This window comes from Oncorhynchus mykiss, chromosome 10 (genome assembly GCF_057628025.1).
Source record: "Oncorhynchus mykiss isolate SJ-2025 chromosome 10, ASM5762802v1, whole genome shotgun sequence".
Classification (NCBI taxonomy): domain Eukaryota; kingdom Metazoa; phylum Chordata; class Actinopteri; order Salmoniformes; family Salmonidae; genus Oncorhynchus; species Oncorhynchus mykiss.
The window spans coordinates 63,650,741-63,672,204 of record NC_143031.1 but is presented as its reverse complement, the minus strand read 5'-3'; the positions used below and the strand labels follow the sequence as shown (position 1 = coordinate 63,672,204).

At 41.8% G+C, this 21,464-nt stretch overlaps 1 protein-coding gene and 1 long non-coding RNA gene across 5 annotated transcripts in view; one reads left to right on the top strand and one right to left on the bottom strand.

Moving 5' to 3' along the window:
* Nucleotides 1–2,832: 2,832 nt before the first annotated feature.
* Nucleotides 2,833–21,464, bottom strand: part of LOC110534477 (uncharacterized) — a 57,203-nt gene continuing 38,571 nt past the window's right edge. The window contains exons 1-7 of one of the 3 annotated variants that reach the window (XM_090187549.1): nucleotides 16,355–16,853; nucleotides 15,432–15,562; nucleotides 12,353–12,529; nucleotides 7,142–7,306; nucleotides 6,781–6,892; nucleotides 6,409–6,536; nucleotides 2,833–5,168 (exon numbers count right to left, since the gene is read on the bottom strand). In XM_090187549.1, the coding sequence (XP_090043675.1) occupies nucleotides 4,224–5,168; nucleotides 6,409–6,536; nucleotides 6,781–6,892; nucleotides 7,142–7,306; nucleotides 12,353–12,529; nucleotides 15,432–15,562; nucleotides 16,355–16,622 (1,926 nt within the window). In that variant the 5' untranslated portion in view covers nucleotides 16,623–16,853 and the 3' untranslated portion in view covers nucleotides 2,833–4,223. Of the gene's footprint in view, nucleotides 5,169–6,408; nucleotides 6,537–6,780; nucleotides 6,893–7,141; nucleotides 7,307–12,352; nucleotides 12,530–15,431; nucleotides 15,563–16,354; nucleotides 16,854–21,464 lie in introns of those variants that run through there. The other 2 variants (XM_090187546.1, XM_036934465.2) reach the window with 2 other exon arrangements.
* Nucleotides 16,574–21,437, top strand: LOC149980148 (uncharacterized). Of its 2 annotated transcripts, none has more exons than XR_016483886.1 (3): nucleotides 16,574–16,699; nucleotides 20,942–20,994; nucleotides 21,315–21,437. It is a non-coding gene; the product is annotated as an uncharacterized LOC149980148 (long non-coding RNA). The 2 variants fall into 2 exon arrangements; XR_016483887.1 differs by lacking the exon at nucleotides 16,574–16,699 and adding an exon at nucleotides 16,927–17,050.

The following is a 21,464-nucleotide window of genomic DNA, read 5'->3' as shown; positions in this document are numbered from 1 at the left end:
ACGTAACAGTCTGGAGACACTGTGGAGAACCTTCTGCTGCCTGCAACATCCTCCAGCATGACCGGTTTGGCGATGGCTCAGTCATGGTGTGGGGTGGCATTTCTTTGGGGGGCCGCACAGCCCTCCATGTGCTCGCCAGAGGTTGCCTGACTGCCATTAGGTACCGAGATGAGATCCTCAGACCCCTTGTGAGACCATATGCTGGTGCGGTTGGCCCTGGGTTCCTCCTAATGCAAGACAATGCTAGACCTCATGTGGCTGGAGTGTGTCAGCAGTTCCTGCAAGAGGAAGGCATTGATGCTATGGACTGGCCCACCCGTTCCCCGGACCTGAATCCAATTGAGCACATCTGGGACATCAAGTCTCGCTCCATCCACCAACAGACTGTCCAGGAGTTGGCGGATGCTTTAGTCCAGGTCTGGGAGGAGATCCCTCAGGAGACCATCCGCCACCTCATCAGGAGCATGCCCAGGCGTTGTAGGGAGGTCATACAGGCACGTGGAGGCCACACACACTACTGAGCCTCATTTTGACTTGTTTTAAGGACATTACATCAAAGTTGGTTCCGCCTGTAGTGTGGTTTTCCACTTTAATTTTGAGTGTGACTCCAAATCCAGACCTCCATGGGCTGATAAATTTGATTTCCATTGATAATTTTTGTGTGATTTTGTTGTCAGCACATTCAACTATGTAAAGAAAAAAGTATTTAATAAGAATATTTCATTCATTCAGATCTAGGATGTGTTATTTTAGTGTTCCCTTTATTTTTTTTGAGCAGTGTATATATATATATATATATATATATATATATATATATATATATATATATATATATATACATACATACAGTGGGGCAAAAAAGTATTTAGTCAGCCAACAATTGTGCAAGTTCTCCCACTTAAAAAGATGAGAGGCCTGTAATTTTCATCATAGGTACACTTCAACTATGACAGACAAAATTTGAAAAAAAATCCAGAAAATCACATTGTAGGATTTTTTATGAATTTATTTGCAAATTATGGTGGAAAATAAGTATTTGGTCAATAACAAAAGTTTATCTCAATACTTTGTTATATACCCTTTGTTGGCAATGACAGAGGTCAAACGTTTTCTGTAAGTCTTCACAAGGTTTTCACACACTGTTGCTGGTATTTTGGCCCATTCCCCCATGCAGATCTCCTCTAGAGCAGTGATGTTTTGGGGCTGTTGCTGGGCAACACGGACTTTCAACTCCCTCCAAAGATTTTCTATGGGGTTGAGATCTGGAGACTGGCTAGGCCACTCCGGGAACTTGAAATGCTTCTTACGAAGCCACTCCTTCGTCGCCCGGGCAGTGTGTTTGGGATCATTGTCATGCTGAAAGACCCAGACACATTTCATCTTCAATGCCCTTGCTAATGGAAGGAGGTTTTCACTCAAAATCTCACGCTACATGGCCCCATTCATTCTTTCCTTTACACGGATCAGTCGTCCTGGTCCCTTTGCAGAAAAGCAGCCCCAAAGCATGATGTTTCCACCCCCATGCTTCACAGTAGGTATGGTGTTCTTTGGATGCAACTCAGCATTCTTTGTCCTCCAAACACGACGAGTTGAGTTTTTACCAAAAAGTTATATTTTGGTTTCATTTGACCATATGACATTCTCCCAATCTTCTTCGGGATCATCCAAATGCTCTCTAGCAAACTTCAGACAGGCCTGGACATGTACTGGCTTAAGCAGGGGGACACGTCTGGCACTGCAGGATTTGAGTCCCTGGCGGCGTAGTGTGTTACTGATGGTAGGCTTTGTTACTTTGGTCCCAGCTCTCTGCAGGTCATTCACTAGGTCCCCCCGTGTGGTTCTGGGATTTTTGCTCACTGTTCTTGTGATCATTTTGACCCCATGGGGTGAGATCTTGCTTGGAGCCCCAGATCGAGGGAGATTATCAGTGGTCTTGTATGTCTTCCATTTCCTAATAATTGCTCCCACAGTTGATTTTTTCAAACCAAGCTGTTTACCTATTGCAGATTCAGTCTTCCCAGCCTGGTGCAGGTCTACAATTTTGTTTCTGGTGTCCTTTGACAGCTCTTTGGTCTTGGCCATAGTGGAGTTTGGAGTGTGACTGTTTTAGGTTGTGGACAGGTGTCTTTTATACTGATAACAAGTTCAAACAGGTGCCATTAATACAGGTAACAAATGGAGGACAGAGGAGCCTCTTAAAGAAGAAGTTACAGGTCTGTGAGAGCCAGAAATCTTGCTTGTTTGTAGGTGACCAAATACTTATTTTCCACCATAATTTGCAAATAAATTCATTAAAAATCCTACAATGTGATTTTCTGGATTTTTTTGTCATTTTGTCCATCATAGTTAGTGTACCTATGATGAATTACAGGCCTCTCTCATCTTTTTAAGTGGGAGAACTTGCACAATTGGTGGCTGACTAAATACTTTTTTGCCCCACTGTACATACAATTGAAGTCGAAAGATTACATACACTTATGTTGGAGTCATTAAAACTCGTTTTTCAACCACTCCACAAGTTTCTTCTCAACAAACTATAATTTTGGCAAGTCGGTTAGGGCATCTACTTTTTGCATGACACAAGTCATTTTTCCAACAATTGTTTACAGACAGATTATTTCACTTATAATTCACTGTATCACTTAAAGACCAAAAAGTACATTTTTGTTTTCATGAACTTCCACGATATAGGCAATCTTTACTTTGTGGTTGTGGAATATAGTGGAAACCCTTTCCAAGCTCAGCGCAGTCAGTAATTGACCTAAAAACGAATGACTGGCTAGATCCCATCTGTGGCAAGAACAGAAACCTAGAGGTTAGAAAGAAGCCAAGGAGACTTATGTCATTTTAATTCTAAATTATAAACAAGCAAATCAAAATCAATACATCAAAAGGACAACATGAATTCTCATTTATTAACAGATTTGATCACCTAATTATAGCACATAAACAGGTACCACCTGACTATATCAAATAATGTTTTGGCGGGGGTGTTATAGCCTGAGTACCAGTCTCTTTAACTAACATTCCACTCCTGCCATTTTCAAATATGAACATTCTATCATGAGCTGGAGGTTAAAAGATGAGTGGATCCTGATTAGATAACCCTCACAGCTATCCTCCAATCACAAATATTATCTAAATATTGAAACTGTCGCTTTTTACCCCCACAGAACACGCTGGTATCCGGTTGCTAAGCAATCGTTCTTTGTTTGTCTAGAAGTAACCAGTCTGCTAAATTGTTAGCTCAAATCTAAACTCTCAAACGAAATACATACTGAAATTCCAGACACAAAGCCTATTACATAGCGAACAGCAACATTTTAGATTTTGACGTTATATTTGTATTTGAGGCTCCACATGTCGTGGGAAATATTAATGTTATTTCCAACAACCAATGAGCAACTCCGCTGTAAATCCAGCTGCATATTATTGAATGTTGAGATTGCAGAAAGGCCAATCTCCTGCCATTTTCAAATATGAAAATTCTACAATGATCTGGAGGTTAATAACAGAGGAGTTGATCCTGATTTGTTGAAACGTCAGAAAGGCCAGTCTCTTTGGCAATGACATGGAGTAGAAAGTTAGCTAAAAAAGACTGGTACACAGACTAGGCGTGTTATAAAAACGAGGGACATTATATTTGTTATGAATGGAATTTAGGCAAAACCAAATTCAGAGGGTGAATATAGGGTGTGTTCGTACGTAAATTCAGAGCATTGGCAAATTGTCCGTTCCTCAATTCTGCTCGCACACTGGGACACGTTGATCCGTGCGTCTGACTTCACAACGGCAGTCAATCCGGCAGTCAAGCACCCATGCTAACTGGCTGAAGTTGGCTAGCTTGCTAGCTACTTCCAGAAACAAATAAGATAACACCTCACTCTGACAATTTTATTTGCAATAGCAGAGCTGATTAGGCTGTTTTCATGTTATCTGGAGCGTTGGTGACTGTAACTGTGCTGCTGGCAACAATTTAATGACGTTTTTTTTGCCAATGTTTACTGACACCAGTCATTAAATCGGAGTAGATAGCCAGAGTGAGTTTACGTACGAACTGATAGTGTTACACTTCAATTACAGCGTTATTTACTATGCCAACACACCAAACAAGTCTGTATCATGTGAGCGTACCCAGGACACTTCACATGATAACTGGAATATTTAAGCTAAAGAATAGGTCCCAGACATCCCCTATATAGCCTACATCTCAAGCTACACTGTTATGATTTCTCCCCATTGTGGACACTCCTATGTCTGATGAGGTTACTAAGGAAGGAAAAGCTCTTGTAACACAGCTTACACATGAAGGGCCTCTCCTTGGTGTGAACAGTCTGGTGCTGCTTCACATAGTTCACCTTAGCAAAACGCTTCCCACACGTGGGACAGGCATACGGCTTGTCAGCGTCTGTCCTAACACTCGGCCTACCACATTGTGACCCAATGACACCAGAGGAGGTAGAAGCAGGAGCCACCACCCCCAGGTGGTTAGTCTTTGCGCTCCTACCTTGACCTCTAGCCATTGTTTGGGTGTTGTTGGGATTGTGTGCTGTGTTATAGGCTAGGTACCTCTTGTGATGAACACCCATTCTGACCCTGTCTGTATTGGTGGGGTAACCATGAGGTAACTGAGGAAGGCTAGACCCAGGTCCAGGCTTTCTATGAACCCAGTCACCAGGCATTAAACAAGACCCTGAAGGAGAAGACACACTTGCTGATAGACTACCACCAGGGGGGTCTCCCACCACTCTCTGTGAAGGCTGAAGCCCATGGTGACCTGCTCTGTTCATCATGGATACTGTGGTGTTTGTATCATAGGAACAGGAGGGTCTATCTCTATCAGCCCCAGGCCCTGCTTCATCCCTGCACTGAGACTGTGAAGAGAAGGGTCTGGGCTGCAGACTGGATTCCTGACTGGAGCCTCCGTCTCTCTGATGACCACCAGGACTGAGGTTGTTCAGTCCACCTGTCCACTGGTTGTGTTCGGTGTGCTGGTGGTGGAGTCTCGGTCCTTCGTGGTTCGGTCCTGGTCCTGACTTGGGAAGGAAGAGCAACGGCTCCTGATCCAGGGTTCTGATCCGTGGCCAGGGTTTGTGACCAGGTGCTTCAGAGGTCCAGTCTCTCCCGTCAGCAACACCGGATATCAGCAGGTCTTCATGGACTGCAGACTGTAAACACAAATTGTACAGAAGAACATAAAGGTTTATATAAGAAGCTCTTTGCTGTACACAGAAAAACATGACATGAAATGATTAAATGTTAAGCACAGTCTAGCCATCTAACACTGTGATTCAAGTACCTAACAATATGGAGCCATTTGAGTTTATTATAAATAAATAATGTGTGTCACTGGCTTACTGGGGCTCTCTCATACCGTCCCTGGCAGTGGTGCGTCACCTGAGTGGGTTGAGTCACTGATGTGATCATCCTGTCTGGGTTGGCGCCCCCCCAAGTACTTCTCCTGTCCTATTCGGTGTCCTGTGTGAATTTAAGTGTGCTCTCTCTATTTCTCTCTTTCTTTCTCTCTCTCGGAGGACCTGAGCCCTAGGACCATGCCTCAGGACTACCTGACATGATGACTCCTTGCTGTCCCCAGTCCACCTGGCCATGCTGCTGATCCAGTTTCAACAGTTCTGCCTTATTATTATTGGACCATGCTGGTCATTTATGAACATTTGAACATCTTGGCCATGTACTGTTATAATCACCACCCGGCACAGCCAGAAGAGGACTGGCCACCCCACAGAGCCTGGTTCCTCTCTAGGTTTCTTCCTAGGTTTTGGCCTTTCTAGGGAGTTTTTCCTAGCCGCCGTGCTTCTACACCTACATTGCTTGCTGTTTGGGGTTTTAGGCTGGGTTTCTGTACAGCACTTTGAGATATCAGCTGATGTATGAAGGGCTATATAAATACATTTGATTTGATTTGTTGATTCAAGAATGAAGTATAATATTTTGGTTCCACAGAACAGAAGGAGAAACTAAAGGCGTTCCCTTTCCTACTGTTATTTATCAATGGGCTTGTGAAGCCATTTAGTGTTGAGGCATTGTCTGAGGTCTGGTTTAACATTAGAGGAGTGTGAGGAGGACGAAGGCCAGGGAGTGTCTGTGTTGTCACAGGGTCCATGTTCCAGTTGATAGATCCTATAGAAGGCAGGCTGAAGGCAGCACCTGTTAGGTGGTTAACCTGAGGTGCCATCAGTGTCTCTGAATCACAACTATAGGAGCAGGACGGAGCATCGCTAGCCCAGTCTGTGTCTGTTCTCTCCCCCTGCATACAGACACACCTCAAATCGACACCTCACCCAGTCTGTTGTCAGTTTGGTTGTTGTTTTGTGTTCAACTGTCTGTTTCTGGTTAACAGTGTTGTTCCCAAGCCCAGAGTTGAGGACGCTGTCCCTTCCCACTGACCTCCACTATGTCGCCTCTGGTCCTGGCCTGCTCAGTGATGTCGTCCCCCGGGACCTTGGCTGCACCAGTCTGGGACTGGGAATCTAAGATGGTCACCCAGTCTCCTCTGTTAGCTTCCAGCCAACCACCTGCAGGAAGAGGTTGCAAAATAGACTTTACAAACATGTCAGAGAACTCTACATATGTTGTTTTTTTGTCAATTACCTGGTCAAGTACACACATTATAATGTGTGTTTTTGTATGTAAACATAAGCTGTATTGATAAAAACATTTGAATGAAGAAAATTAAGAAAAAAAAACAATAGACAGGTGCATCACTATTCTCATTGAAGATCAATTACTGTATGTAGGCTATATGTATTTCTCCCTTACCTTGCTCCCCCATCTTTAGTCCACTCAGCAGATCAATGCTCTCTGGTCCGTCTTCTATAGTCTCCTCTTTGACCAGCAGCAGATCATGCTTCCCATCCTCCATGTCTACTGACTGTAAGAGATACAGAATGAGAGGATGTTGGATCAAGAAATCTGATAGGAGCATCCTGCTGTGGAGCATCTTCTGATTGGACAATGAAGGATTGCTATAAATACTATCTAAACATGTTAGTTGATTTGATTAGTTGACACTAATACTTGGATGATTCAAAGGCATGATACCACAGCTCTCCTCTGAGACACTTTGTGGATACAGGCCCTGACTTAATACCATTCAGACAGTAGTTTACAGTGGGCTCACCTCAGTGAGACTGTGTGTGGTCCTGTACTGCTCAGCTGGCTCCTCTGTGGGTTCAGGAGGAGGTGTAGTCTGGTTGTCCTCCATGACCATGGTCCCCTTGGGGTTCCCCAGACTCTCCTCACACCCCTCCTCCTTCACCAGCAGCACCTCTGGACCCTCCTCCTCCTGGAAGACAGGTGATACAGATTACACAGACATACACTCCCTCAGGTACGTACACACAGATAATAAACACAGTCAACATGGAGTGTTTACCCATCCCCACTATGTTTGAGTCCTATACTGTAGTTACAGGATGACTTCATTGTTGTTAAACCCATCATGGTGGACATAAATATAATGCTGTGGGTTAAAATAAGTCAGCTATGTTAAGTCAAAAGACATCAGACAAACCTTACAAAACTATTTTTATGTGTACAGTAGGTGTTTGTTAGTGTGTGGGAATGTGTAGGTATATTTACTAAGTGTTTATTGGTTATAAAGTGCTGTTAGTGTATGCAGCATAGGGTGTGTTCAGTCATTTACTAAAGGGAGTTTCAATGAAAAGTCCCATTTTGTGTTTATTAACCCTTTTACACGGCCTACAGAGCCTCCAGAAAGTAGTCATTTTCCACAATTTGTTGTATTACAGCCTGAATGCCAAATGTATCAAATGTAGATTTTTTTTGTCACTGACCTACATACAAATACCCCATAATGTCAAAGTGGAATTATGTTTTTAGAAATTCTTACAAAATCAATAAAAAATTAAAATCTGAAATGTCTTGAGTGAATAAGTATTTAACCACTTTGTTATGGCAAGCCTAAATAAGTTAATGAGTTCACATTTGCTTAATTAACAAGTCACATAAGTTGCATAGACTCTGTATGTAAACATGATTTTTGAACTCTCAGTACCCCACAGGTTTTCCAATGACTCGCAAAGAAGGGCACCTATTGGTAGATAGATAGGTAAAAAAAAAAGAAGCAGACATTGAATATCCTTTTGAACATGGTGAATTTATTAAATTACACTTTGGATGGTGTATAAATACACCCAGTCACTCCAAAGATACAGGCGTCCGTCCTTCCTAACTCAGTTGCCGGGGAGGAAGGAATCCTCTCGGGATTTCACCATGAGGCCAATGGTGCCTTTAAAAACTATTTGGAGTTTAATGGCTGTGATAGGAGAAAACTGAGGATGGATGAACAACATTGTAGTTACTCCACAGTACTAACCTAATTGACAGAGTGAAAAGAAGGAAGTCTGTAAAGAATAAAACCTATTCCAAAACATGCATGCAGTTTGCAACAAGGCAGTAAAGTAATACTGCAAAAAATGTGTCAAAGCAATTTGCTTTTTGTCCTGAATACAAAGTGTTATGTTTGGAGCAAATCCAGTACAACACATTACCAAGTACCACTCTCTATATTTTCAAGCATAGTGGTGGCTGCATCATGTTTTGGGTATGCTTGCCATCACTAAGGACTGGGCAAGTCCCTAGTTTCCACCAGATACTGGGAGATTAATTCACCTTTCAACAGGACAACAACCTAAAGCATAATGCCAAATCTACACTGGAGTTCCTAACCAAAAAGACAGTGAATGTTCCCGAGTGCCTGAGTTACAGTTTTGTAAATCTACTTGAAAATCTGTCAAAACCTGAAAATGCATATCTAGCAAAGCTCAACAACCAATTTGACAGAGCTTCAAAAATAAAATGGGAAAATGTTGCACGATCCAGTTGTGGAAAGCTCTTAGAAAATGACCCAGAAAGACTCAAAGCTGCAATCACTTGCTTCCACAAAGTATTGACTCAAGGGTGTGAATACATATGTAAATGAGTTATGTCTGTATTTCATTTTTAATACATTTGCTAACATTTTGGAAAACATGTTTTCACTTTGTCATTATGGGGTATTGTGTGTAGATGGGTGAGAAAGAAATATATATTTTGAATTCAAGCTGTAACAACAAAATGTGGAATAAGTCAAGGGGTATGAATACTTTCTGAAGGCACTGTATAATGATAGGGATCAATTGAAATGTTTCTTACAGAAGAAATATGAAATGCATAAGCATGGTAGCAATTGAAAGGGAACAGTTTTGAGATTATGGAAACTGTTGTGTCCAAAGTAGAGGACACAACAGTTCACCTAACACAATACTGAATCGCAACATTCCACTGTTGATTTGATGTGCATTTTACATTTACTGAACTTCTCACCGCATTTGTTGATAGCGAAATCATTAAATACTCTTGATTCATTCAGTAACAGGACAAGAATATGCCTGGAACATGTGGGGTAGGTGCAACGTAAGACAGAAAAATGACAAGGGTTTGAGTGAGAGGACTAACTGGTGTCTCCAAGTGGCAACACACCTCTCCAAAGTGTGCACAGTTCCTAAGTCATTTCAATGCATTTGTATGACTCAAAGAACAGTCTCCAACTGCAAGGTGATTTTTTTGTTGCTCTCCTAGCTGTGCCGTTGAGGAACTGCAGCAAGCACACTTGTTGTCGCAATCCAAAAAACCGGACCATTTTAAAATGGCAATCTGGATGAGGTGGGCATCATTTGAAAGCTTGTTCTATTGCCAACATCATTCGCTAAATTATAAAATACGATATTACAGTGTTAGGCTTTCACAAGACAATTCAGAGAAACAGATGGTCATTTTGGTGAGCATAGAAAGGAGTCATGAGTGCATTCAGGCGCGTGTTCCGTGGCTAATAGACTCATTATGTTCAGAACAGGTTCTGACACCATGTCATCTTGTAACTCTACATCAAACGTAGGGATCATAAACATTGACACTGTAAACAGTGTACAAGACATTAGGAAAGCCTTCCTACTGTTGAGTTGCAACCCTTTTTGCCCTCAGAACAGTCTCAATTCGTCTGTGCATGGACTCTGCAAGGTGTCAAGTGTTCCACAGGGATGCTGGCACATGACTCTAATGCTCCCCACAGTTGTGTCAAGTTGGTTGGATCTCCTTTGGGTGTTGGACCATTCTTGATACACAAGGGAAACTGTTGAGCGTGAAAAACCCAGCAGCGTTGCAGTTCTTGACACACTCAAACGGGTGCGCCGGGCACCTACCATACACTGTGTATTTAAATATTTTGTCTTGCCTATTCACCTTCTGAATGACACACAAACATAATCCACATCTCAAGGCTTTTCAAATCCTTCTTTAACCTCCTTCATCGACACTGATTGAAGTCGATTTAACAATAAGGAATCAAAGCTTTCACCTGGTCGGTCTGTCATGGACAGTGTTCCTAATGTTTTCACACTGTGTATATGACATGAGTTTTATCATATGGAAATGTGAAGTGCACATTTTGACTTAGTGTTTGGTTTGCTTGTATGAAGTCAAAGCTGTATTTATTATAATCCTTAACATCTCCTCTTTCAAAATAGATAGAGTCCTCTTAATTTTCAGCATTTCCTTCATTCAGACAACAACAAAAAGTTGCACATTTAGTGGGAGGGATGGGTGCAACTTGTCACGTGTTGTGCTCAAGTTCAGAACAGCTGTCAGTCAAAACCCATACAGAGCCTGAGCACTGACGTCATTTATTGCATGTTACTGTACAGACACCGTCGTTACAATTTAGGTGCTTATCAGTGCCCAAATCTGCCACTTTCAACCCGTATGTATACAGGTACATAAACATATGAAAACCACACATACACATCTCAACGAAAAAAATCAACATGAATTTTCTCATTAAAAAGTGTTGTGGGAAAAAAATGGTAGTAGTTGAATGGAAGTAATGAAACATCATATATCCTACACAGTACAAACACTACATGTAACAGACTTTTACGGCTTATATATGCCTTAGAAATCACACAATGTTTTGGTTGTAATATTCTACTAAGGAATATTCAACAGTAAAATCGGTTAGTCTTGTTATTCCAAATGCATCTGTGGATATGTTCTGTTGACAACAATGACAATTCAGCTTTGTCTTTAATGCAGGTTTTTGATCTTAATGTCAGAACCTAAAGTATCAAGTAGAAATGGTTACGGTCTTTGTCAGGGTTGATACAACTAGGCACCACACCTGATCAACTAAGCTAATTGATCAGTGATTGCCTAAATTCAACACACCTGGGCTTCCAGGTCAGTTAAAACAAAAAATGAAGTGCCTATAGCCCTCCAGGACCAGGGTTGCCTACCCCTGTTCTATGTTATAGAGTGGAATGTTTTTTTCTGCTGGTGTACCCTGAGGTAGCTACGCAAACAGCCTTTCTTCCATGTGGATCTTCAGGTGCATCTTCAGCTGGTCCTGGCGGGAGAACCTCTTCTCACACTGGGGGCACCTAAAGGGTTTCTCCCCTGTGTGGACCCTCTGGTGCCTCTTCAGGTCACCAGCCTGGGCGAAGCACATGTGACACTGGGTACATTTGAAGGGTTTCTCCCCTGTGTGGACCCTCTGGTGCCTCTTCAGGGTGCCAGCTTGGGCAAAGCGCATGTGACACTGGGTACAGATGAAAGGTTTCTCACCTGTGTGGACCCTCTGATGTATCTCCGACTTCTGGGTGCAGCTGAAGCCTTTGTTACAGAACTTGTAGAGGAACCGTTTATCTTTAATATTGCCTGACGTTGCTCCCCCTCCCGGAGCCTGGGCTCTAGCCCTGTCGTTTGAGTTCAATATTTGATCGACACGGTTGTTTGAATCCGAAGGCCCCATCGATGTGGACACTGGGTCGTGACCACTGAATGCGTGTAAAGGGGAGTGGGTCGCGACATTTGGATTTGTCTCTAAACTTTCCCCGTTTTCTAAGAAATCTCTGCCCTGTGAGTGTCTGTCTCCTATGTGACTATCTGCATTCCATGTGGGAGGAGCGTCGCCCTCCACTTTCACAGTCACTTTATCTACGACCAGACCCTTTACGCACCCTTCAGAGTATACACTACTAGTGTACTGGTTCCAGTCCTCTCTAGACAGATCAGTGTGTGTCTCTAAACCCAAGGGCATGTTGCCAGGGTCCATCCCTGTAGCGTAAGAACAAGACGGATCATTGCCAGTCTCTAACATGTCACCTAAGTGGTTACCGTAAAGTAAATACTCTGAGCCGGGAGCAGGACAGCCCAGTGGCCCCAGTCTCTCTGGGTCTGATCTGTGGTCAGATCCTGTGTGCAAAAGCCTTTGTGTTACAGTTAAAGTCTCTGTGTCGGTCTCTGACTTGAGGACGGCGTTCAGCGTTCCACTGACCTCCGTGATGCTGCGTCGCGTCCTGGGCTGCGCTGGGGCGGTGGTAGAGTCCTCCGTGGCTACAGGGGATGCTACTCCAGCCACTGCTCCAGTCTGGATGTCTCTGCTGTGTTGTAGCTCCCTTCCTTCAGACCTCTCCTGCTTGACCCCAGGACCTACAGCCTCTGCATCTGCAGACTTGACACAAGAAGGCTGCGTTTAGACAGCAGCCCAATTCTGATATTTTTTTCCCCCTCCAATTGGTCTTTTGACCAATGAGATCAGCTAGGAAAAGGATCTGATGTGAAAAGATGTGACGTGATTGGCCAAAAGACAAAAATGACAATGTCGTAGGGATGTCTCACAAGCTCCCTTATGGGTCGTTCCATTTGATTTCAATTACTTTTTGACCGCACTACCTTTTGATTTGAATGAAACGTTCCATGGTAGAAGTGGTCAGAAAGTGACTTTTTGGACCTGAGTGCCAAAACATTCAGGAGATAGAGGTGCCCAAAGTTGACCCATTTTGCTTTCCCCACCATACCATGAGACATCCATGTCTTAATCACTGGAAAAGATAAACGGTTGAGTTTGATATCTTTTTAAAAGCTTTACAAACAGGGTTGTCTATTTTTTTGCTATCTTGAAAAATGTAAATGTTTTCCTTTAACACCAAATATATAAAAAAAGTCAACTTTTCTTGCATACGTTGTAGCTTAGACTATTTTACATCATCTAAGATGTTTGTGTTGTGCCTGTCATCAGTTGAGGCACAGCATGCTCTTGAAAACAGGGTGGTGGGTGTCATGTTCTGACTGATAAATGTACTAAAATGGAAATACAATTTCAACTTTCAATTGGTACCAAAAAGATACCAAGAGAATTTTGACTTGAATGGGAATATAAGATGTTTTATATTATACTGTGAATCATCCATAGGAAACCTATTGAAATCATAGAAATATAGATGACAGAATAGATATTCTTACTTTAGTTGACATTCAACTGTGAATTGACCAGCGGCTATCTTTGTGGTAGTAATTGGAGGTTTAAATGCCCACACAGGTAGAAAAACCTTTTAGAGCTGAAAGATGATGGCCACAGCTTACCCATGATTTTGCACAACGATTTAAGTCAATAAGTCATCGTTTTAGTCAAAGTATGATATATTTGGGCTTGTAGTGACATCTGAGCTGCCCACTTTGTGCAAATCCGTGTGAATGCGGTGTGTTTTCCTATGATATGACATACAAACGCTTTTCAAACTACGCTTCATTTCAGGGCTGGTTTTATTTGAATGTTACCACCCACCAGCATGGCATTGTTCCTTAATCAGAAACAGCTGCAAGATTATTCAAATTAATTATTTGCCACTGAGATGAGACACACAGCCTTGTGTCTGTATTAAATATACATATATCTGAACATTTTATAAATGGTATAATTGCGTGATATGATAGCATTATGCCAACCCGTCGCCGCAAAATGAATGGTTTTGACCACTAACATGCTAGGCCGAAAATGAACACTCGCGTAGGCGGGTGGTCAGGGCTCAACAGTGCGAGCATTTCACTTGCATTTGTGAATAAAAACAGTAAAGTATGATCACATTTGTAGTAAAATAAATGCTGCAGTAGCTGTTTTCAAAGTACTTCCGCTGTTTTGTTTCATAGCTGGTACATTAAAGTCGCACAAAGTCAAAGAACTACAAATGCTATATAGCCTATTCCACCTCAGAGCTGAGTGAAATGTACATTTTTAGAAAAGCTGAAGTGAGACTTTGTCCTTGTGTTTCTTGGCTATTTAAATTATTTTGTTCACAGGCTAGTTTTGTCAATGAACAAAGTCATTGTAGCCTATACTTTCACTTCCCATGAGCACGAGCTGACTTGGCTTTGCTATTTTTTTTATTTTTTTATTTTACCTTTATTTAACCAGGCAAGTCAGTTAAGAACAAATTCTTATTTTCAATGACGGCCTAGGAACAGTGGGTTAACTGCCTGTTCAGGGGCAGAACGACAGGGGGTTTGAACTCGCAACCTTCCGGTTACTAGTCCAACGCTCTAACCACTAGGCTACCCTGCCGCCCCTATAGCAGCAGCCAAAACATACCGGCAGCCTACCTAGCTACCAAAGGTTGAAACGTGTCCATAACAATGTAGAAAAACGCATAACAGCTATCGTTCAATAGTTATTCATATTACCGGAGTTTCATCTTATTATTTCTAACTATTTCTATAGCGGATTTGCGGCGACAATTTATGGAAGATGACAAAGTCAAAGATAGGCCAGTGGTTTCCATCTGTGATGTTTTCTCTAATGTTTTCCCTAAATAAATGGTTATGACAAATTCAGCTCCAGAACCAGACACAGAGCCAGCTGGCTAATATTTTGAATATGGTGTAGTAAGAAAATCAAAAACAGCATCAACAAATAACATTAGCTAGCTAGATACGTTTAGCATGCTAGGTAGCTACACTGACAGTGCCCTATTTGTCAGTGCCCCAGCCTGTCATTTTAATGAAGTAGCCTTTGTAATTTTTCGGAGGTGGAACTTAAATGTGCATTTCCTCTTTAGGACAGGAAATTACGGCGAAATAGTGGTAGCAACTTCTAATTAAAATGTCAATGGTGTACCAGCTAAATTGCAGTGGTCTGAATGGAGAGGTCAATTCTATTTCTAGAATTCAAATGATACCCGCCATGTTTTCAAGAGTATGCTGTGTCTCAACTGACGGCGGGCACAACACAAACACAGCCAATTATGTAAATTAGGGTCTAAGTTGAATTACCACCCTGCATGTAAGCTTTAAAATGATATTATACTCAACTGTCATTTTTTCCCCAGTAGTAAAGACATGGATGTCCCATGGTATGGTGGGGTATGCATAATGGGTCAACTTTGGGTCAACTATCTCCTGAATGTGTATGGAAAGTGCTGTTCAAATCAAAAAGGGGTGCAGTCAGAAAGTGATTGAAATCAAATGGAACGATGTAAGCAAGTGAATAGCTGAGGGGAGTGTTTCTGAAGAAGAAAAAAAATCAGGACACACTTGATTTACAAAGTAACTCATTGTTAATGCAACACTATTCCACTAACCTCTATCACAATAACGTGCTGGGTTGAGGTTCCACTCCCCTCATCAACAGTGATTGGTTGGTCATCTCTCCATGTGTTGTGTCCCGCTGGCTTCACCAAGCCCCTGTGGCCTCCAGTGAGATGTCCTTCACCTGAGACAGTGATTGAGGGAAAAGAGGTGGTTAGGTTAGCTACTGTCAATGCTATATTGTACACTGTGGACACGGTCTAGAATTGGCAAGGATGTAAGGTAACACTTCTCATAACTTCTTGACATACTATTTATAGGTCAATTGATTATGTTCAATGCATCAAATAGAAAATGCAGAAAATCTGGTTAGAATATTATATTGTGTCTTTGGTGTCTCAAGGCAATCAGACTGCTAAACAGCAATCACTAACTCAGAGAGGTTGCTGCCTATATTGAGACCCAATCACTGGCCACTTTAATAAATGGATCACTAGTCACTTTATACAATGCCACTCTAAATAATGCCACTTTAATAATGTTTACATATCTTACATTACTCATATCACATGTATATACTGTATTTTATACCATCTTTTGCACCTTGCCTTTGCTGCTCATCCATATACTTACATGTACATATTCTCAGTTTAGCCCTTTAGATGTGTGTATTAGGTAGTTGTTGGAGAATTGTTAGATTACTTGTTAGATATTACTGCACTGTCGGAACTAGAAGCACAAGCATTTCGCTACACTCGCATTAACATCTGCTAACCATGTGTGTGACAAATAAAAATTGATTTGTGCAAAATATCTAAGTTGCATATTATCCAACAAATGACCAAGACCCAATTCTGGTTAACCATAATGTGGTTAATAAAACAGTTAACCATAATGTGGTTAACGCATCTAAAGTCACGCGCGCAGATGAGAATGGGGACACGGTCCCGCAGCCTCAGCGTTCTGCTAAATGTACCTTTTGCCATTCCTCTGTATCGGTCGAGGATCTTGACACTACTGGGACGACTGGCGAGGACGCGCTCTGCGCGCTCCCGTGCCATCTTTAGTTCCAGTAGCTGTAGTTTCCTCCGCATTGCCCTGTTTTCTTTCTGGCTTTGAGACATTTCCAAACGAAACACTGCATAGTCGTCGTCTACGAGTTTACAGATCTCCGCCACAGCTGCATTCGCTAGCACCTCCATGATGGAGGCTATTTGAGTGTGATAAACCATACAGTTAGCCATTGTTAGCTCCTTGCTAGCGTTAACTAGATAAAATATATTAAGTCCTGTCTCCAACGTGAATTAAACACCACCTGTGGGTAAGTATGTTTTGCCGTGCAGTTAAATTAGTAATATTTTGAGTTACATGGTGTTGATGAACGTCTAAATAACCTAAATAAAAACGCTGAAGTGGAACTTGTACTCGGTCACTGTTCACTTCCGTTTACATTGAAGAGAAAGGATCTTATTGGCGTGGGTCATAGCTCAAAGGGTGTGGTTAAATGAAAAGGGTATGATGGCAGCGCGCTGTTCTTTGAAATGCGGTACTGTTTTATTAAGTTAGCTACACATTCAGGGCTTTATTTTCGGCTGGCGCAAACACAGCGTTTTGACCAAAACCGGCTCCAAAAGATTGGCTGCTTCGTGGGCAAAGGTGTGAACCTATCAAAGTAAGTAAATCTATTTTTTTACATACCATTAGTCAAATATCACATCACTAAGTGTAACCGATGTGAAATGGCTAGCTAGTTAGCGGTGATGCGCGCTAATAGCGTTTCAATCGGTGACGTCACTTGCTCTGAGACCTTGAAGTAGTTGTTCCCCTTGCTCTGCAAGGGCCCCTGCTTTTGTGGAGCTATGGGTAACGATGCTTCAAGGGTGGCTGGTTCGAGCCCAGGTTATACTGTTACATAAGGAAATAACATGGTCCACACACACCAACAGTGGTGTTGACAATACAACGCCTCTTCCCCCTCAGGAACCTGAAAAGATTTGGCAGATTCTCAAAGTTCTACAGCTGCACCAGTGAAAGCATCTTAACTGCCAGCAACTAATTGGTATCCGGCTGCAAGGCCATGACACATGTTTTATCTGGTTCAAGTCCGGCTGGGCCACTCAAGGACATTGAGACTTGTTCCGAACCACTCCTGCGTTGTGGCTAAGTAAAGACGTGTTCCGAGGCCTCTCCGCTAAGGGCCGATATTTGGGGTGGCAGGGTAGCCTAGTGGTTAGAGTGTTGGACTAGTAACCAAAAGGTTGCAAGTTCAAATCCCCGAGCTGACAAGGTACAAATCTGTCGTTCTGCCCCTGAACAGGCAGTTAACCCACTGTTCCTAGGCCATCATTGAACATAAGAATTTGTTCTTAACTGACTTGCCTAGTTAAAAAATAAAATTATGTATCAAAGCGAGAACAAGTTTTGCACTCCTACTAGCAACATTCGGGTGACATTATTGGATATGTCTGGACCCGGGAAAACAAAACGATAAACAAGAAGACACGGTGAGGACTAGCAACATGATGGCGGATGCTAACGTTATGGAGATGCTAGTCACCATCCGTGCAGAAATGGCTACACTACGCTCTGATTTCATGACTGAACTTTGTTCCTCTGTGTCAAGTCTACGAGCAGAAATTATGACAGAAGTCCAGTCAACAACAAATAACTTTTGCACAAAAAAAAAAGGATATGGAAATGTCGTTGACCGACAGCTTACCGAATTGGAATCCAAAAATGACGAGCTTACCCCCGAGAACGTGAAGTTAGAAGGTTAGTCTAGATGAACAGGAAAACCTTTCCCAAAGACGGAACATACGCGTGATCGGAATCACTGAAGGGCGCAATCCTACTGACTTTATGGCCATTTTCCTGCAAGACGTCCTCGGCGGAGAGACGTTTGACCGGCCCCCAGTCATCGACAGGGCGCATCACCCTCTAGCGGTAAAACCACAGCCCGGTTGCCTTTCCAGAGCAATGCTGGTCCGCCTACATTACTTCCAGACCAAAGAGAAAATTATTCGGACCTCACGCAAAAGAGGACAACTGAACTACAATGGCAAGCGGATCCATTTCTTCCCAGATTACTCTGCGGATCTGGGAAGACGCAGAGCTGCATACAAAGATGTGAAAGCCCACCTTCACAAGGTAGGAGTCAGATTTGGCCTGATACACCCGGCTAAATTGAGGATTACTTTCCAGGGGGCAAGCCACACATTGAAGATGCCCCAGTCTGCGCTCACCTTCTACCGGGACAATATCCACTCTACGGCGGCATAGAACCCAGAGCCGTGAAAGGTTGCTAGTTGTGTTATTAGGGCGCATCCATGGTCAGTGTATAGACATGGACGTGAGTAACTTATTTTCCCTAGCAAAAATAATGCACCACATATAGATAGATGGCTGAATACCTCGGGACGGAACCTACCCGTCTACCATGCAATGGTATTCAAAGTAATCGTTAATAAGTGTTATGGTGTAATATAACAAAGCTTTTAATTTATAGAACTAGTGAGGTTATTTTTTTTTTATGAAGGAATAAGCCAAATCCCAATGACGTTCCTGTTAATTTGCTCATTTAGTCGGGCCTCAAGGTAGGCAAAGGGGCGTATTTACTAGGCTATATTCATATACAAAATTGCAGGCCTAAAGTAAATATGTTTTATTATATAGGCTAGGCTACATGTGATTGTATGGTGTGTCTATTCGGGCACGTGCATACGAGTGCAATAATGCTTATGACAATTTAAGATTTTAGGTTATTCCTTTTTCATCCACATTGTTAATTTATGTCAACATGGTGAAACTTTTTTTTTTCTTTCTTAAAAACCCTTAGTGGGCTTCCTGTTAGAAAAGTGACAGAAAACAGTAGGTACTGTTTGTGGGGTCTGTCGTTTCATTTGGATTCGGCAGTGGGGTTTTTCTAAACGTTATTTTTATATTTTGGTTTAGGGTTAATTGTTTATTTTTTGTGATGCACTACTCGGTCTGGGTTAAGTTATTCTTGAATACTGTAACACAAATAGTTAATTTAAAGCAGTCTCCTGGAATGTACGGGGCAGTGGGTATGTGGTAAAGAGGAAGCAAATTCTAACATTCTTAAAAAAGGAAAGGCTTTCAATTGCTATGCTACAGGAGACCCATTTATCTTCAACAGAACATGCTAAACTGAAGAGGGACTGGGTGGGCCAGGTGTACTTTTGTTATTTTAGTTCAAACAAGAGGCACTGCCATCCTCAAATGTCACATTTTATATTTGAGCACCAAGATACAGATCCTGCAGGACGATTTATTTAGATTACAGGTAATATACTTGGTCAACATATTACTATACTAAATGTATATGCCCCAAACAGACTCCTCCAAATGTATGTCTGACATGATTTTATTTAACCAACAATGCAAGGGACTATGGCTTATTTCAGGAGATTTTAATTGTACTTTGGGTAAATTGGATAAAGCATCAACTGCTCCAATCTCGAAACATTTGTGATTTATGTGGTTTAGTAGACGTATGGAGAGAGCTAAATCCTAATGTCAGAGACTATACTTTCTACTCTAGACCCCATCATTCATATTCTAGATTGGACTATTTTTCATGCCCTCTTGTTGTCCAGTCATGTGCTATTGATTCTATAGTAATTTCCGACCATGCCCCAGTGTATATAGATAGTGAAATTGGCAAAACAATTCCCAAAATGAGATATTGGAGACTCTCTGTTTAACAATGAAGGATTCTGCTCTGTGATAAATTATCACATCACTGGCTCGACAACCAACTCTCTCCTGTCTCAGCTGCAACTATCTGGGCTGCTGTTAAAGCAACCAAAATGGGTCATATCATTTCCCAAGCCTCTCTGATCAAGAAGCTTAGAATTGAAAATAGGGGAAAAAAATGGAGGCTGAAGTAAAGCATTTAGAACTTCTTCATTAACAACCAACCCAGGCAAACTAGAATTCACTAGCTTGTGCTGAGGCCAAACTATGTAGGGCATACAAAACGTTAAAAAAAAAAACTTTTTTACCAAGCAACAATATGAGTTTGGTAACCGTCCGAGCCATCTACTTGCACACCAACTTAAAAATTAACAAAATGAAAGCTCTAAGTCTAAGAATGGCAAATGGCTCTATTTCTTATCAAGAATACGTTTTGCGACTTCTATAAATCTCTTTATACTTCACAATGTACAAGATCGAACAACAAAATGACTGAATAAGATAACCTTGCCCACTAGATCAGATGAGCACAGAAATAGACTAAATGCTCCCTTTACGCCTGAAGAGGTTAGGGAAACTATTAAGGCAATGCCTTAAACAATTGTAAAAATTACTTGCGTCATGCACAAAGTAGATGTCCTAACCAACTTGCCAAAAAATTGACTGAAACAGGCTTAATATACTTGGACATATGGGACTCCAAATTATATACCTTTGCTCACAAAGATAAAACAGGATTGGATTAACTGGTCTACCCTACCAAACTCTTTTTGGCAGGATTAATGTTCTTCGTCAGCTAAATTATTTATTCCAAAATATCCCCTGCCATCTATGTCCTTTTTTTCAGGAGAATCTGGATTCAGGGCAATCGGTGACCAGAGTGATGTTTGGAATCTGCAGGTACCTCCTTGCATCCTTCCAAGTTAAGTGTATTGTAAAATTGTCAGATAAGGAGTATTGGACTTCTGGACTGGAAGTTGAAGAGTATTGCTGACCTCATGCCTTTTTATTTACTCAGGACACTCTTAAATTGTTCCCACCAATAAAAACTGAGTTTGACTTACACAACAAATATTTTTTTAAGTACCTACAACTGAGACACTTCAGAGGGTCAGAAGAAAGTCGAACTACGTTTTCAAATGACTGAAGTTGAAAAACTATTTACAAATCCTACTGTTCGGAGAGGTTTAATCTCTGACATATTCTATTTTATCGAACAGAAGTGCCTCATCCTATGATGCGTTGAGACATGTTTGGGAGAGACATTGGACATGCATTTGGTGAGGAAGAATGGGCTTCTATCTGCGAAAGGGTTTACCCCAAATGCTCCTCCATAAGCATACGAGATACATTTCAAATCTTTCATAGAA